Source organism: Lichenostomus cassidix, chromosome 1, assembly GCF_008360975.1.
Source record: "Lichenostomus cassidix isolate B80296 chromosome 1, HeHo_3.0, whole genome shotgun sequence".
NCBI classification, from domain to species: Eukaryota; Metazoa; Chordata; class Aves; order Passeriformes; family Meliphagidae; genus Lichenostomus; species Lichenostomus cassidix.
In genome coordinates, this window is record NC_139479.1 from 4,051,276 (window position 1) to 4,068,963 (window position 17,688).

The window sequence follows — 17,688 nt, forward strand, 5'->3', positions numbered from 1 at the left end:
ACTTAAAATTAAAAAAAAAATAAAAATCACAGACAAAAAGCTAGAAGAAACCCAGCTTCACCAGCTGTTTATCTGAGCCATTCCACTATATCAGGTAGAAAGTAAATACAAGAAAAACTGACGTGGGAGGTAAAATTTTGGTTTGGGAAATGAACACCTGAAGACTACCTTAAAACAAACCCAACACTCTAGACCTACCCTAGACCTAGAACCAAAAAAGGTAAAACTTGAAACCAACTCAACTGCATTTATTTACAGAACAAGTGGCCCTGGCTGAGGATGGGACAAAAATCTTACTTTTCAAAGAGCAAAATATGCATATTATATTACTTTTCCTTATACTCTCTGACTGTTCTAGGTAAGAATTCTCATTTAACTGATTCAGGGGGCAACTTTTGCCCATCTCTGGAGTCCTCACCTGTGTGTCTTTTGTAATGCTTCAGCATGTTGACTTTCTGTGCAAATTTTCGGTGACATTCCTTGCACTCGTATTCCTTAATCCCTTTGTGAAGCTTCATGTGGTGACGAAGGGCATGTTTTGTCTTCATTCCTGTGAGGCAAAAGGTACAGGACACTTAATCCATCACTCCCACCTTCAGGGGAGAACTCAGGATGATCACATTGTTAACCAACAGCTCTAGTTTATGTCTGCTGCAAGTCCACATTGCGTATTTTTAATTGTTTATGTAGCAATGCACATTATCATTATTATTTTAACAACAGAAAAAAGCTCTGGTAAAATCTGAGTAACCATTGATGAAGAAGCAAAACAGCAGGGACTAGCAAGGACAAAGCAGCATTAGAGTTGTCAGACTTACTACTGCCTTCCACTAAAATACCAGCTCAGATTTGTTCAAGTCATAACACCAGCAATTAAAAAAGTCAGAGCTACTTTGACTCTTAAGGCCCTTAACAGAGAGAAATTACTCTATTTCTTAAGCCTGTAAACAGCCCAGAATGGAAAAAAAAATCAACTTAAATTCACTTTTGTGCTGCAAATCAGGCATTCCTAACCTGACAGAAGTAAATGCTACTAAAACCAGTGCTGTCTTATAGGCTATGAAACCAAATTGTACAAAATTAGGGTAGCTCATGTAATCAGAAGGCTCCTTATTAATACAGTTTCTACCTCTCAAAAATGCAGGATTTACAGCTCTCCCAATACTCTCAGCATGGAAGTTGTCTCAATTCAGATATTCACCTGCTACTCAGTATCACAATGAATGGAAAACAAGGCATCAGACATACCTTTGCCACATTCTGCACACAAGTATTCTCGGATATTATCATGGACTCGCATATGTTCTTTTAACATGTCTTTTCTAGCAAATGATTTGCCACATTGCTCACAAGCATGACTTTTTACACCTTGAAAATAAATTTAAAAGACAACGTAAACAAAAAAAAAAATGTTAATGAATAATGTGCATCTCCTAAAAATTGATTAAAGTGGGGAGTTAGAGGGCAACAGCCCAGCTGTGCTGACAACCACACCTTTCATGCATATTGTAGCCCAAACTAAATTAGAAGACTTTGAAGAGAGAGAAAAGCTGGCTCTTTGTGTGAGAAAAAAAGAGATAAAGCCTGAGGTAGGAAAAGACTGAATAGCATGAAATAGTAATGAGGTGTTAAAAATGATTTTGCAATAGCAGGTTTCAGCCTGTGTAATGGTGAGGTGGCATGGATAAGAATTTGGGGAAGAACAGAATACAGAATTAGGTGAATCCTGCAACACATTAACTAGGAATTTGGACTGTGTGTCCAGATCCAATCTCTTCATTAATATTACCTGCATTAGAAAACTGGTTTAGTCTAAAAGAATAGATTTAATATTTATCTTATTGTAACATAAGACTGCAAATCCTCTAAAAAAAAATAAGGCAGGCACTGGCAACAGAAGTATAGATAGTATTGGTAATAATAAAGAAATACAACATTTTTACCTGTATGTATAAGCTTATGTCTTTCCAGATTTCCTATACTGTTAAAAATCCTCCCACAGATTTCACATGGATGGATGTATCTGAAACCAAAGAGACCAAAAACTGTGATTCTTTTCCTGAGGCAGAGGTGATTCTCAGGCATCTCTGTCAGTAAGTGTATTTCATTGGCTAATACTAATTACTCTAAAAGTTCCTTGAAGCACAAGTATTTTTCTAAATGAGCCTTAAGTAGCCTGTAAATTGTCTGCAATCTTAGAGCAGTCTGGCACTGCTATACACTCAAAGATTTTAAAAAATATTTATCAAAATCATTGATTTCCACTTTGCAAAGCCCAGACTGATTGTTTCATCAACCTGTGCGAAGTCCATCCCTACCGACACGCATTTCAAGCCTTTAACAAACATTTTAACCCCCATTACACACTTATTTTAGCACAGCCAAACTCTCTAAAAGCACCCCAGGTGGCAGAACCACTAGAACTCCACACAGACAGCTCTCCTCAGTGGAAGAAGCCTTACTTCTGCACGTTGGGGTCGGGCAGGTTCTCCCTGTGGATGACCATGTGTGCGTGGTACGTGGCCTTCAAGGCGAAGCGCCGGTTGCAGATGCTGCAGCCATAACCCTTCTCCTTGTGCACCTCCATGATGTGCTTCAGGTACTCCTTCCCTCTGCCAAAGGTCAGCTGGGGAATGAATAAATAGTGAATGGAAGAGGGCAAACACTCCTTGGGCACAGCAACGACACACTGCTGGGGTCTGGAGTCGGTGTGAGCAGATATCAACATCCTATTTATCCCTAAAATATCCTGGATGAAAAATCAGTGAGAGCTGGATTTAGGCCTGAACCTCTGTGGTCATTACAAGCACACTGCTACAGGACATCAATCCCCTCTTTTAGAAAACCAGCTGGAGGTGGTGTCTCCACTTCTTCACTGCACAAGAAGGGGACGTCAGGTTGGTTGTGCACTGAGGAACAGCCTTGGGGAGAGACATTTCTAACTTCCACCAGCTCACCTTGAGTACTGTGAGCAGTTTTGGTCAACACAATATAAGGAAGATATTGAACTATTAGAGTGTCCAGATGAGGGCTACAAAGATGGTGAAGGGTCTGGAGGGGAGGCTATCTGAGGAGAGGCTGAGGGCACTTGGTCTGCTCACCCTGGAGCAGAGGAGATCTCATTGCAGTCACAACTTCATTGTGAAGGGGCAGAGGAGGGGCACACACTGATATCTGCTCTGTGGTGACAGTGACAGGACCTGAGGGAATGGCCTGGAGCTGTGTCAGAGGAGGTTTAGGCTGGATATCAGGGAAAGGTTCTTCCCCCAGAGGGTGGCTGGACACTGAACAGCTCCCAGGGCAGTGGGCACAGCACCAGGCTGACAGAGCTCAGGGAGTGTTTGGACAGAGCTCTCAGCCACAAGGTGACTTTTGGGGATGGTTATGTGCAGGGCCAGGAGCTGGATGTGATGAACCTTGAGGAGCCCTTCCAACTCAGTATTCTGTGATAACAAGGACATCACAACATAAGGAAAAAACATCTGCTGGGCTCTAGGGGCATGGTGAGCTCCTCTCTGCACAGTCAGCTTTGGCAGCAGCTCCAGAGGGTTGGAATTTCCAGGCACTGCAGGGCAGTGACTCTGGCTCAGCTCCTGGAAGTGCTGCAGCTACAACAGACTGAGCTCCAGATCTGCCCATCCATGTGTGCTCCAGCATATCCATAAATGCTCCAGCCAGGCAGGGTGAAGTGCCATCATGACATGATCTTTAATTCTGGAACTAGTCAGGGTACTTCTGGCAGCGCTGCACACCTTGGTGAAGATGTACTTGGGGATCAGAAAAAACATAGAATCTTAGGAGCTCAGAAGGGAGATTTCTGCAGGACTCATCTGTATTTGTTCTCCCTTTGGCTGTGCAGTGTCCCCAACTCCTCACATCAAATCCCATTTTCCACAGCTGTTCCCTTACACAACTGTTTGCTTCCCAAACACCTGCAAAAGCACTACAAAACCCCAGCTTCCAAAAAGAGCTTTCTGGTTCGAATTGCCCAACTTCCCTCACTTGGAAGCCCACAATTTTATATAGTTTATGTACCTGTGAAGTATCAGGCAAGAAAATCAGCTCAATGAAAGCAAGCACATAATGAACTGCTGAGACATTTACTGACATAAGCTTCAAATCAATTTGCCCGTAAAACCAGCTCCCAGATAAGAACAGAAACCTGAAATACTATCTCCAGCTCTTAAAATGAAGATAAAGTAAGAACTTTCACCACATTAAGTGTGGACTGTGAAATAAGCTCTGATTTCCAAGGGTCAAGTCAGTGGCTTAACTATCAAAAATCCTCTGTCCCTGTGTCAGTTTTGCTGCTCTCACTGCCTGGTTTTGCACCCCACCTGCCCTAGCACAGTGTGCTCTTATTTCTTTACAAACTGGCAAAAGCCATGCAGTGAGAGGTTTAAAAAGTCCTCCTCTCTCAGCTGACAACTAAGTAAACTGCATTCCAGCAGCACTTCCAACAGCATCCTGTTAGCAATGAAGTAGGGCAAGAATAAGCAGTCACACTGAGCATAAGCAGCAGTCTTACTCCTCCAAACTGGATATCCACTAGAGGACCTTCTGACCTCATCAAAATTAATCAATTTGTGGACAGCATCAATCACAAGTGCTGTAACCATGTTAAGTTGCACATAATTAAAAGACAGTCCAAGAGGTGAGTGTTCCTGTATTGATCCTAACCTCCAGTTTTGCTTGTTCCCTTCCACACAGGAAAGTGAATGTATCTGTAATTCCCTTTTCAAGTGTTTAGCATCTCCCTCACTGGACACCACCTCAAAACAGCCTCACTTCACAGATGAGAGGTAAAAAGCACTGCAGAACACAGCAGACCTGTGGACTGGCCTTCCCTTTGAGAACCCCTAATGTTATTTAAAATTCTGAATGATTTATAGACACCTCCACTCCCACCCCCATCCCAAAAAAAGTTAATTTGAAAGTATTTAAAGCTACCTGGCACCTTTTGCAGCTATACTTGTGAGGCTCAGAATCTGCACTTTCATCAGAGTTGTCGTCGTTTTCCTCTGATGAGATTCCAATTTTACCAATGAATTCTTCCCTCTGGTGATCATCCATTAGGGCTATGTCCTGTGGAGAGTGGGAAAGAATATTTTATTTTAATAGATTAAATTTCTTCAAAAGGTAATCCCTGGTCACCTTTTGTTGCCATGCAAACTGCTTTACTTTAACAATTACTATAATATTATTTTTTTAAGTTCAATACAGTTTCTCTGACAATGATCACACAAGGAATAACTGTTTATTCAAACAATTAATATTAATTTTTTTTGCATATAAAAGTCTCTTTAATGTAAAGAGACTCAGCTGGCACAACATTACATCTATAAAAGCATCTTTATGAGCACCACTGAGTGATACAATTCCCTTTTAATTGAATTCCTTACAATTCAGTGTTGCCAAAGCAATTTGCCTTTTCTAATTGATTACTAACACAATACCTTAAAATGGACATGAATATGATCTCTCAACACATCCACCCTGAAAAATTTACGTCCACAGATCTCACACGTGTATTTCTTGTCTCCATGTGTTAGAAGGTGTTTGTTCATATTGCTTCTACATGAAAATACCTAAAAGGAGAAGAGAAGGAAGGAAGGATTTTTGGATGATGTCCAGGAGGGCTAAAGTTCTTTGCAGCTTATTCATTGGGAAGCACAGAACACATTTACTGTCATTTTTTATTCATTCTGGCCAGAAACATGCAGGAGCTCCTGTTAGCCAGCCAGCAGGCTGCCTCAGGAACTGCTGGCATGGCAAAATCCATGGGCACAGTTCCAAGGAACTGACTGAAACTGGCCATTCATCAGAGGTGGACTTCCAAAAAAAGCTGCAGCAGAATTACACAGGGCAGAACTTGAAATATTTAGACAGTGTCTATTGAATCATGAACATCCCACCTATCCCTAAAAAGATATAACCACAAAATCTACCTTGACTGATATAAAATACATCCAAAGCATCAAACCTAGACATCTACACACCAGCTTAAGAGTGCTTGAGTACCTTTTCCACCATGAATCATTAAACATTTCTAAAATCACCAGTTAAACCCCCACTCTTTGTGATAACAGCAACTTAAGATCATGAGTGTTCCACATTCAGATGCAACCATGCCGTGACTATGCCATGAATTCACTTTTATCCCTGTTGGGAAAGGATTTCCAATGCACACAGCCAACTCCAGCTGTTTACAAGCAGACAGAAAAAGTCCACTTTATATCACATAAGCCATGAGATTCCACTGACACACAGAGTGGACATGTGCTGCATGTCCTGAGAAAAATTCTAGCCTGAACTGCAGTTTTGTTCCTGTCTTTGTCCTAACAGCTCCCACCATCCATGGCCACAGTGGGCTTGGATAAATAATGGATGTTTAAATGGGTGTTTAAAGAGGAATGTCTTCACTGAACTCCACACCCTCCCTGGGCAGCTGTTCCAGGGCCCTGCCATCCTCAGTGTGAGGAATCTCTTTGCCACGTTGAGGTGGAACTTCTTGTGTTTTATTTCATGACCATTGCTCCTTGTGCTGCCACTGGGCACCACTAAAAAGTCTGGCAGCATCCTCTGACACTCCCTGGAGATATTTAAATGCATGGATGAATCCCCTCAGTCTTTTCCCCCTCACATTGAACTGCAGCAGCCCTGGAGCTCCCCTGGCACTTGTGGCACAAACTCCTACCTTCCCACACACAGGGCACCCCGAGGGCTCCTTCTTGTAGCGAACCATGTTCTCCGTGCTGTGCTCAAAGTCTTCTCTCTTCACACGCCTCACCCCTTCACACAGCAGTCCCCATCAAAAAAAAGCAAAACAAGAAATAAACCATGGCTTTCCACTCCAATCTGCATGCTTTTTCAGGAGGAGACTGGGAAAGAAGAGTGAAATGCTGGGAAGGGCCTCAATGAAGGGTTTCATTGCTAACCTAAGGGTAATTTCTAAATTAAAACATTGTCTTAAGAATATAGCAGTCTGCCAAAGTGATATATTATGGCTTATTGGTTATTAAACCAACTGCAAAGTGTCTGAAAACACTTTTGTCGAAAACATTTTTGTCAACACCAGGAAACAAGCAGATCTAGTAGGCCTTGGCACCTCAGTCTGGTATCTGGCCCAGAAATCCCCCCTCACTAAGAAAGGAGGAGAGGAGAAAGAGTCTTTAAGGAGAGATGGAACCATCCAGCATCAGCTTTAATGCTCAGAGAGGATTCCAGACCCCTTTCTCTGCTACTTTCAGGAGGGCAGAGGGCTCCTGCTCTTCTGTGACAGCTGAAAATGAGACACTGCCAGGTGTCATGCAGCCCCTTGTCCTCTGGCTCATGACACTAATCAGACAATCTGGCTGCTTTTTTTTTTTTTTTAATCACCTTTGGTTTTAACATCTAGGTCACTAAAGGCATTCTAATACATATTTAGCAATTTACCAACTTTTTCCACTTTTTGAGTATCTGCAACACCCTTAGATGCTTGAGATTTTGAACAGTAAACTCTCATAATCTTATTTTCATAATTTTCGAAGTGTTTGAAAGGCAACATCCCACAGCATTCCATTGACACTATATTTATATAGTAGTCACTTTCAGCTGTACATGGCAAGTTAACTCTCTGCCTTCAGATTTTCAAGTCAGCACACAGATTTTAAAAAAGGAAGAACAGAATGCAAAGGAAGAAAAAAGATATCATTAAAATCAGCCAGTCTAAACTGCTGCATATTAAGCCATGCAACTTTCACATGACTGTTCACAGCACTGGGCCCACTACTGTTACTTTTCATAAATGTCACGTTTTGCTGAAACTTGCAACTTTTGATCAGATAACTCATGAGAATAATAATAATAATAATAATAATAATAATAATAATAATAATAATATACAGCTATCATCCAGAACACAATCATTTCCTTAACCTGCCACCTGTACTGCTGTTTCAAGAGCAATAGTTAGGTTGATCTGCAGTAAACTTACCTTCCAAGTGACGTCTTTGATGGTCCAGCATGACATCTTTCCTGTAGAACATCTTGTTGCAGATCTCACATGCAAACTTCTTATCCCCGTGCTTTTTCTTGTGTTTTGAAAGGTTGCTGTTTGTAGAGAAGAATCTGAAACACATCTCACACTGGAATGTCTTGTCATCTGTAAGCAAGAGAAACCATGCAGCTCTTTACAGGTGAAAACAGGTTTTTTATGTGGGTGAGACAAGTGGTTCTTTTGTTGGATTTGGATTTTAACATGTAATCCATCATTATGCTCTAAGGGCAATTACCTGGGTGATTCTGGACTGAATGTTATTGTGGGGCCATAAAGGTAACCAAGATGTCATTTTCTAAGGATAAGATCATTCAGCATAAATAATGTGAGTAACCACAAGGGATGGCTATGGGAGAAAAGGACAGGTTGTAGTGATACAAGAAAAAAAGCATTTACAGACTATTGCAAGTATAAAGCAGGAGAAGGCTGAAGAAAACTGTAATCCCAGAAAATACAAACTATCAGTGATACTGGTATTCTTTCCAGTTCCTCTGTTTCAGAGGAATGAGGTGGAACTCAGCTTCAGGGAAAAAAATTAGAGATAATGACATATTATTTGTGAACAAATAAAACACCTGTGAGGATATTTCTCAGGTGAGCAGGAGATACTGAAAAACCCAATTCCTAAACTGATGTCTTGCTCTATGGATTATTGGTTACTCTTATAAAAAAACCAGGTTGCTTCTTATCATCATGACAAAAATCTAAATCCTTACTCCCCTCCTGTAGTTTCTCTGCTGAGGCAGATTTGGGGACATCTTCCCAGAATGCCAGAGGAACAGTTATCCATTCTCACCTGTCCTGCAGTTGTGGAATTCCAATGCACTCTCTATCCGAAATGCCTTTTCACAGGTGGTGCACTTGTATCTGTACTCACTGTCCACCTGAGGATCACAAACAGGAAAAGCAAAGTCATGTCTGGCAGAGAAATTCTAAATCCCAAATACTCCTTCTGTTTCCTTTCCAATTTTTATTCCTTCAAGGTGGCATTTAAATACACATTGGTGCAAAATTGTGATGTTGTATCATCCTGCCATGTTTCTACAGCTGAGCTATAAAAAAACTCATGCATCTGTGTGGATGTAATATATTCTGATGTTCCCCTGGTCCAACACAGAGACAGAATGTTTGAGAATTAGGATGTGATCTGACTCATCCTCCAGAAGAGATGGCAGCAATGTGAGAGCTAAGGACCTTGGTGCCAAGCAACAATGGAAATCTTCACTAATCAGGTGTCATTATGGATGTGTTTAATATTTCTATGGCAGCAGCATCAAAAGGCAGAGTTCAGACATTACAGGAATGATAGGTGGGGATAAATGAAACAGCACAAGCAAACAAGACTGGAACAATCCTATTTAGCAGCACAACTCAAGTCAGATCTCACCTCTGTATCATGCAGGTCCAGCTAATTCCAGCTGGAACTGATTCCTGAAAGCAATTTTCTACAGGAAAAGGGCTTGCATGTGCTCAAAAGCATTTTGTAATTCATCAGTTATTCCAAGACATGATGTTACCTCTGCCTCTCTGTCCTTTCTCACTCACATGGGATATCTGCTCACACCTGGAATCTCCCTGTCCTTTCCACACAAACCCTGCAAGGGCCTGAGAGCCATTTGCACTCACTTCATTCCTGCTGTGCTTGTAGGACACATGCTGCTTCAAGCTCTCCTTCCTGCTGAACAGCTTTGCACATTCCTCACATTTAAACAGTTTGTCACCTGAGGGGATCAATCAAGACAAAAGGGAAGTAGTCAGTGATTGATAATAACCAACTCCAGGCAGGACAGGGGAAACCAAAGCACAAGCAACTGCAAACAAACAGGCTAGTGATGAAAAATTTAGTAATTCAGGAGACCTAAATAGTGGGGTTTAACCATTTCCAACAAATTTGTTTAGTTCCCCACTCTTTTTCAGTGATTTTTCATGGAACCCTTAGAATAGAACACAGATCCCTGGAACTGCAGATCACAGGTGGAAACACACCCAGCTGACATTTACACAGTTATGTTACCCCTGTGCCTGGGAAGGTGGGGGTGATATTTATGTCTCTGTTTAAAGGCAAGAATAGCTTTGGAAAAAACATCACACCTTTGCCCTCATTCCAAAGACGTACCTAATCCAAATTTTAAATACTCATACTTCAACTTTCCACCGTTACCTTCTCATGCTTTGGTCTGAAACATTATAATAGTTTCCTAGAGAGAGTTAAAAGAAAGAAAAAAAGCAAAACCAGTTCTCTTATAAATATGTATCCTGGTATCTAAAACGAGCCCTGCTGTTTAACTCCAAGGTGGAACCAAGACACAAAATCTTGGCAAGGGAAAAGCCAACCCACCATGAGAACGGATGTGCCTGCTGAGGTTGCTGCTGTTCTGGAAGATCTTACTGCAGATGCTGCACTGATAGACCCTCTTGTGCTCCCCCAGCTGCTTTATCAGCTTCCGCCGAATTCCGTGTCTACTGGAGAGAATTAAACTTCTTTTGAGGGACATGGTGTTTTGGTGATGAGCAAACCTACTGGATTAGAGAAAAAGGCAGGGACTGAAAGCTATCCCACAGGTTGCAACAGAGTTCCACCAGCTGGCAAAAGCTAGAGGAGTGTTAAGCTCAGCTCCTGGCAGGAGGGAGAGTGCCTGGATGTCCCCCTGGCCACCCCCTGGAAGCTGCAGATGTCCCTCACCCCAAATTATCCAGACCCAGCACCAACGAGGCAAAAAGCAGCAGCAGAGATTCTCTTTGCAGGCCCCTCAGAGGAACAGAAAGGATCTGTTCTGCTCATCCTCTGAAAACATCAGCACTGTTTTAGCTCAGGAAGCTTGGCAGCCCCCGTACAAAAGGCATATTTGAGCAGAGGGCAGCAGGGTGTCAAGCAGCAGCACTGTGCTATTTCCCAGCACAACCACCTGCTGAAATGCCTTTTTGATGGCTCTGTGTCTGCTAAGGACTTCAATATATACCATTACTAGCTAATTCTGAGAAATTGAGTGCTCTATTATACAAAAAAAACCCTACAAAAGGCCAATTTTACCGAGACAAAAAGACATAAAAGAATCTGAATTAATCAAGTGATACTTAAGAGTCTCCCTGAGGTTCTGTTATACTGAAATTCTCCCCTCCCACTGCTCTAAACCCGAAGTATCACATGCAAAATCAACATGAAGTCATTCATGAGTTAAGATGACAAGTGAGACTGAATAATAATAATGATTAACATATTCTTTAAGAAAAAATCTCTTTTACTCCCATTGAATGTTAGTGATAACACAGGCAATTTCACCTTGCAGCTGCAGGAGGCTTTTGGAAACACACTGAATAAAAGCAGTACCACAATGACAACTGAGAATCTCATTTATGCTCCTCTACCACCAATATTTCCCCATCTTCCAGTGCACAAGCCATCTTTGTGGCACTGAAAATCACCTCTTGCAGCAGCAGCATCACATGATTCTATGCTGATGAAAAAGAGCATCTGTGGGCCCAGAAGTTGAGCAGAACTGTTGCATGCTATATAATCTTATCTAAGAGGAAATTCTGCATCCCAGAACACTTACTTTGTCACTGAGCTGATGCTGTTTGTGGTGCTGGGCATCTTTCCTAAAACCAAATCCATAATCCTCTCTTCTGGAGCTGGAGGCAGGGCCACCTCCTCTGGAGGAACCTCAGGGACAGGGTCAGCCACACGTTCCACTGCAAACACACCACAGAATCACACAGGTAATGTATAGCTGGAAGTAAAACCTCAAATGCAGAATTTAATGTAATAAGAAGTGGCACTGGATGAATTAATTGTCTACAAACACATTTACAGAATCACAGAACAGTGTGGGCTGGAAGGGGCTCTTAAAAAGTCACCTAACCCAACCCCCTGCCATGGGTAAGGACATCTCACCTTCTAACTTCTTACCTTTCCAAGCTATTACTGAAGGGTCAGTTGCCCATGCATCATGAAAATTCCTATTAGAACATCCCTTCAAGGAAGGTAAAGGCCTTTCTAGACTAAACCTTAAAGTAGAGAGAGAAAGACATCCCCTCTTGAGAGGAAGGATGCTTCCTCTGCTGTGCCTTCTTGTAGTTCTCATAACCACTGCCCTGTGTTTCTCTGGGGCTCTTTACAAACTAGCACAGCAGAATGCAAGTGATCTGAGTGTAGGTGCTGCAACAAGGCCCTCAGAAATAGTTAACAAAACTTGTCAATTGTCAACTTTAGTGATCTAACTAAAAACCTCCATCTTGTCTCTGCTGCTCTTCAGGCCTTTCTGCGAAGGCATCAACACAGATGTATAAGCAGACACATTGCTTAGCATTTTCTAGATTTCTGTTTTACCTGCAGAATCTTTCTCTTCATCAATGACAAGAGGTGTTTCTACTTTTGCTGTCTTGGCCTTTCTTCCCCTCCTGGCCTTTCTCCTCGAGTCTGTGCTGGCACTGGCTGCATCACTCACCACCGGCTGATCTGCCGGTGCAGCCTCTGCCACTTTCTCTGCTTTCTCAGCATCATTTTGGCTGCTTTGGGGGGCACCTTTGGCTTGCTCCAGGTGGCTCAGCAAGTGCTCTGGGTAGACAGGGAAGAACAGGAGAGTAAGGAAGGAGCCATCCTTAAAATACTCAAATGGAACCAACTGAAGCCCATCTATCAGGTCCATCTCACTTTGCAGAGACTCACTTCGAATTATTTCAAAAGCTGTCACAATACCTTCATGAATCAAAGCATACAGTTTATTAAACAGTCATAAGAACTGAATTTTAAAGGAGATTTGTAAGATATCACAGGAAAAAGTTTGTGTTTCTAATCATGGGTACGTTTTTCTAAATGCCCAAGTTATTTACCAGCCTAAGTCTCCTTTTCAAAAGTGATTCATCAAATGGCCAAAGCTTCTGAATATTTTAAGTTCTCCTGAAAACTGCATAAAATAGCTGCAAATGAAATGCAGAAAAAAATGTACTTCATTACCTTTACTAAATCTGTGCCATAAATACCAGATGGACAATATCATTAAGTATAACCTGGCATCACTGACCTTTACACTACTCATGCAGCTCCCACTATCCTTGATTTTCCTGACAGTCACATCATTTTCTTGACAACAGTTTTGTTCCTTCTAGATTCAACACCACAGTTGTTTGTCCAGACACTGACCACTGCCATGGTCAAAATATCAAAAATATCCCTGTTCTACCTTCCCTACTACTCTTTTCCTTAAAGGAACACAAAATTTAAACCTTTTATCTCACTGCACCATGAATGGTGTGTGGCTTCACAGCTGTGGAAGAGCAGAAATCTGCTGATGATTCTCAGTGCTCTCCCACGAATTTCTAGCACTTCCTACCTGTCAGCAGCTGGGGCTCTTGGAAAGTAGATGAACACACTTTACACGTCCAGTGGTTGGGCTTTGCTTCTGCTGTTCCACTGCCTTCTGGAGTGTTCACTAAATCACAACAAGAAATACTGAAAAGCTTTGAAAATGGGAAGGTGGTAAACCCCTGCAGCTTTGTTTATCTTGCAATAACTCCCTGAGTATCACAAGGTACAATTTAAGCAGCAAGAGGTCCTTAGGAGTAGCTGGAACCACTTCAGGATTTTCCAAACATGAAGAGTTTAAACATCAGAAGATATAAATGATGCCAGGAGAGAGTATCAATGCTCTTGTAAAGGCCTGAGGGTTCCTTTATCACTTTCTTAAGAACTGTGCTCATAAAAGGAACATAAAGCAATTTTTAGCACCTTTAAAACCAGAGTTACCAGTCTTCTTCTGGGTCAACTTGGGAGAGAAGCAGGAGAAGCCTCCTTGCTCTCTGTGAAGGGCATTGCAGAGTAAGAACATTTGGATTAATGGAAGTAAGGGTGAGGACAGTGAAAATCTGGGTTTGAGAAGTTTCAGTAATTAGATGTGTTATGAAATCACCATATTAATACTTTAATTAACATACCAACTCAAGAAAGGTAAAGAAAATAAAGAAAAAATTAGGGCAAAAATGGAACTGGAATAAAAAAAAAAAAATAAAAGAGGCAAAATTACTCTTCACGGTCCTTTGCACATTAGTCCTTGAATGATTTGTTTGAATTTGTAAGAGCATCTGATAAATCTGAACTGATTCAGAGATTTTTTCTGGCACCCAAAAAGCTGAATATTCCACAGAGTACAAGACTCCTCCAGAGGAAGAGGATGACACTGAAGTCAGGGTAGGTGAATAGCAGCACAGGGAATTCAAACTGTGCCTCAGTTTGTGCCACAGATTTCCTGGATCATGGATTACATGTCAGTTTATCTCTCTCTGCCTAAGGATCCCATCTATAAAGGGACAATAAAGTTCTTCCTTCTCTTCAGTATTAAACCAAAATACAGGATTGTCTGAGGCAGAGGTTGTTCCCTGCTACAAGCTACATTCAACACTCTGCACTACAGAGGTGTGATCTCATCCATGCTGCTATAAATAAATAAATAAGAAATGCCTTGGCAACACAGCAACAGAAATTCCTTCTTCACAGGCTACATAAAGAACTTCTTGAGGTCTCTGTCCAGGAGGACAAAAGCAGCAAACCAAGATTCTGCCTAAGTTAATTGTCCCTGACTCTGCACTTCCCTTGCTCCTTAGCTGCTCCTTCCACTGGTTTGTCAGGAAGATTCAGGTCCTTTTTAAGTTCCCACTCCCTCAGGCTTCCAGGGCAGCTGCAGGGCAACCTGGCTGAGCTGGAACCACAGATCTGACAGCTGGCAACTGCTTTGTATGACTTGGGGCAAGCAGGATCAAAAGAACATTTTGTTTTGGAAGCACATTTCAGGGCTCCCAAAATATAATAGGCAGCATTTTGTTTCTACTGGAGTTGGACTTTCAGGGAGTAGGGTGAAAGGATGTGGGAGGGACTGTTCCAATTCTTCATTTTACCCCCAAAAAAATCAATAATGCCACACTGAAAGACAACTCCCCAGTCAACTTCACAGTTTAGCTGAGACAGAATCCAAGGACAAATGGATCTTCTGATAAATTGCTCTGTACACATCTGCAACAACTCCCCTCCTCTCCTCCTAGCTACTTTTACTATTAATAAGCAAAATTTAGGAAAATAAACTCTGAAAGAGCAGACCTAGCATCATTTTCTTTTGATCCTGTGAACTCTGACTGCACTTTTTGAAATTTGTGTTAAGTGGCTTCTTAATTTCACCGTTCCACTTAGCAGAGACCAGGAGGGGGGAGAACTGCTTCATAAGGAATCCTTGGGACAGAGTTCCTGTGACACCACTAGGTATTTCCTCAGCCACATGTTCTTTGCCATGAGGATATGTATTGCTTGTAAGCTTATTTAAATTGGAACTTCTCTGATCTAGAATAGTCTGAACTCCAATAGTGGTATATACTGTGGTATTACTGTAATTTGGGGATGGCCAGTGTTCTTGTCATTTCCAGACATTTGCCCACAGCCTCATGTTTTCTTCTAGAACCTGACCTGATCATTTGAATCATTACATTTTGCACAGGCAGAATGAAGATTTTCTTTGGGATTGCCCCCACCCCAACACTAACCACCTCCAACGTCAGGAGCAGTTATGGTTTCCATGAAAATCATCTGCCTAAAAGTTTATTGGCCTGTCACTTTTTAAAGTGTGTTATGTATTTTAAGCACTGTGCCCATGAAAATTAAAAGCAAAATCCAGACTTTCAAATCCTCCCTAAATTAGTATTTGCCAAAAGTTATCCATAATACATGTGTTACACCAAACAGCTCTGTAGCCCTGTACCTGTGTCCTCTATCTCCCTTAAAAACACTGTGATTTTTGCATACCTGCTGGATCAGCTGCTAGTATGCTGGATTTCTTGGTTTTTTTATGGGGTAAGACAGCAGATGAAGGTTTTGAAGAGACCTTATTATTGCCTTCTTTATCAGATTCCATCGCTGCCAAGGATGTATCTGTGAAGAGGAAAAACAGTTCATCTTCTTTACTTTCCAGACCCTTTGACTCTTGCTCTGTGCTGAGGGCAGCAACCATGGTCAAAGACTTTTATTCTTCAACAGGCTTGAAAACAACATTGTCACATAAAATTTTAACCAAGAAATTCTTATACCTGAATCTCACCCAATTTGCCTTAAATATTCTGGAGTGTACAGTGAAAGTGCTGAACAGAGAGAGCAGGACATACTTAAACAGTATTTTTAACTACCCATAACCACACAAAAATACATGAACAGGTTAAACTAAAGAAGAATAAGACAAAACCTCTCAATTAATACCAACTGGAGACATCTCAGAGTTCAGAAATCTGTTAACTGCATTGGTTCAGCTGTAGCATTTGAGACTCTCCTTATGATCTAGGTCAGCCCTAGAGCTGACACTGGTGGCAATGGCCTCTCCCCAAGCATTTGTCACCCCAAATTATACCCAGCAGAGCAGTAATGACATCCAGGGAGAGCAGTAATAACTCCCAGCTCAAGAGCAGGACAAAAACACCCTTGCAATGCCAAAGGATCTTGCCTTTCCGCTGTAGAAATGGAAAAGCAGGAGAAAGCTAAGGGGCAAAGAACAACAGAGTTGTGGCAAATCTAATTCAGATTCTAAAATATCTGCTGCCTTTCTTTCCAATGCATAGCCACAGGGATCTTATTCTAGTGGGTCCCATGTGAGGCTGCTTAAGAGAAATGTAGTTTTCCAGAACTGTGTAACAGTTCTGTGCAAAACCAAAACCTCTTCACTGCAACTGAAGATTGGCTTTTTAGCAAATCTGCATAGATTTCTCTGATACCTGAGCTCCTTCACTGTTCTACCCAGAAATGTTTTTGATACAACCACCAATTCTTTAGTTAAGGACTATTTAATCAGTTTATTTACTCTGAAGAGGCTAAACCATTACCTAGGCCCCCTGTTTTTAAAAACCTGGCTATGTTACAGTGAAGAATCTACCCTTTCCTCTTGCAGGGCACCCACGTGTGCAGGCTGGCCTGACTCTGCAGGATAAGAGCCTACTGGATAAACAGCACTGTCAACTCCAACAGCCAGGGACTATCAGTCCCTGCCAGCACTGGGCCCTTAGGAAGGAAGAAAGGCCCCCACACATACCATTGGCAACACTAGTGACCTGCTTCAGCACTGGCTTTTCCATTTTTTTGGCGTAAAAAGCTGCATACCACACTCGCAGCTCAGTTCCCGGGGGGATGTCCTGGCTGGTGGTGAAGTAAATGTCATTGTCATGCTGGAAGGCAGTTAAGTTTTGATGCTCATACTCGGTGGCTGGGCGAACCATCATCATCCAGTTGCAATCATCTTCGTTTGTGGTGTCAAAATACACCAGGGGCCCTTCCTTCTGGAATACCTGCCAAGCAAAATGTGCATAGAATAAAACCTCTAAGAAATAATACAAAGTTAAAGGGAAAATCTTTATTTTCTGCTTTTGCAGTGGTTTTTTTTTCAGTGTACATCAGGGACAAAGCAAGCCTCAAGTCCTGCATCAGGCATGTTTCACCTAGTCACACCTTCAGATGAGTAAGGCTGAGACAGACAAGATGGGAACAAACTGAACTCCTATTCCAAGAATCCTTGCTACAGCCACCAGTTTCTCAAAGAATTACAGGACACATGAGAATGGAATCCAAACAGTCATCAGCTGAGGTCACATTTCTAAATCTTTACTTCTGAGTTAGGTATTAGTGAAAA

The 17,688-nt window shown here is 41.8% G+C and overlaps 1 protein-coding gene across 9 annotated transcripts in view; it reads right to left on the reverse strand.

The window, feature by feature from the left end:
- PRDM15 (PR/SET domain 15) overlaps positions 1-17,688 on the reverse strand; it is a 34,427-nt gene that overhangs the window by 6,979 nt on the left and 9,760 nt on the right. For 4 of the 9 annotated variants that reach the window (XM_085041262.1, XM_085040927.1, XM_085041014.1 and 1 more), the window contains exons 5-20: positions 17,095-17,347; positions 15,825-15,950; positions 13,372-13,470; positions 12,369-12,596; positions 11,596-11,731; positions 10,380-10,561; positions 9,668-9,762; positions 8,838-8,925; positions 7,979-8,146; positions 6,698-6,792; positions 5,457-5,588; positions 4,951-5,085; positions 2,463-2,626; positions 1,944-2,023; positions 1,249-1,368; positions 419-550 (exon numbers count right to left, since the gene is read on the reverse strand). In XM_085041262.1, the coding sequence (XP_084897388.1) occupies positions 419-550; positions 1,249-1,368; positions 1,944-2,023; positions 2,463-2,626; positions 4,951-5,085; positions 5,457-5,588; positions 6,698-6,792; positions 7,979-8,146; positions 8,838-8,925; positions 9,668-9,762; positions 10,380-10,561; positions 11,596-11,731; positions 12,369-12,596; positions 13,372-13,470; positions 15,825-15,950; positions 17,095-17,347 (2,233 nt within the window). The remainder of the gene's footprint in view (positions 1-418; positions 551-1,248; positions 1,369-1,943; positions 2,024-2,462; positions 2,627-4,950; positions 5,086-5,456; positions 5,589-6,697; positions 6,793-7,978; positions 8,147-8,837; positions 8,926-9,667; positions 9,763-10,379; positions 10,562-11,595; positions 11,732-12,368; positions 12,597-13,371; positions 13,471-15,824; positions 15,951-17,094; positions 17,348-17,688) is intronic. The other 5 variants (XM_085041172.1, XM_085041476.1, XM_085041330.1 and 2 more) reach the window with 4 other exon arrangements.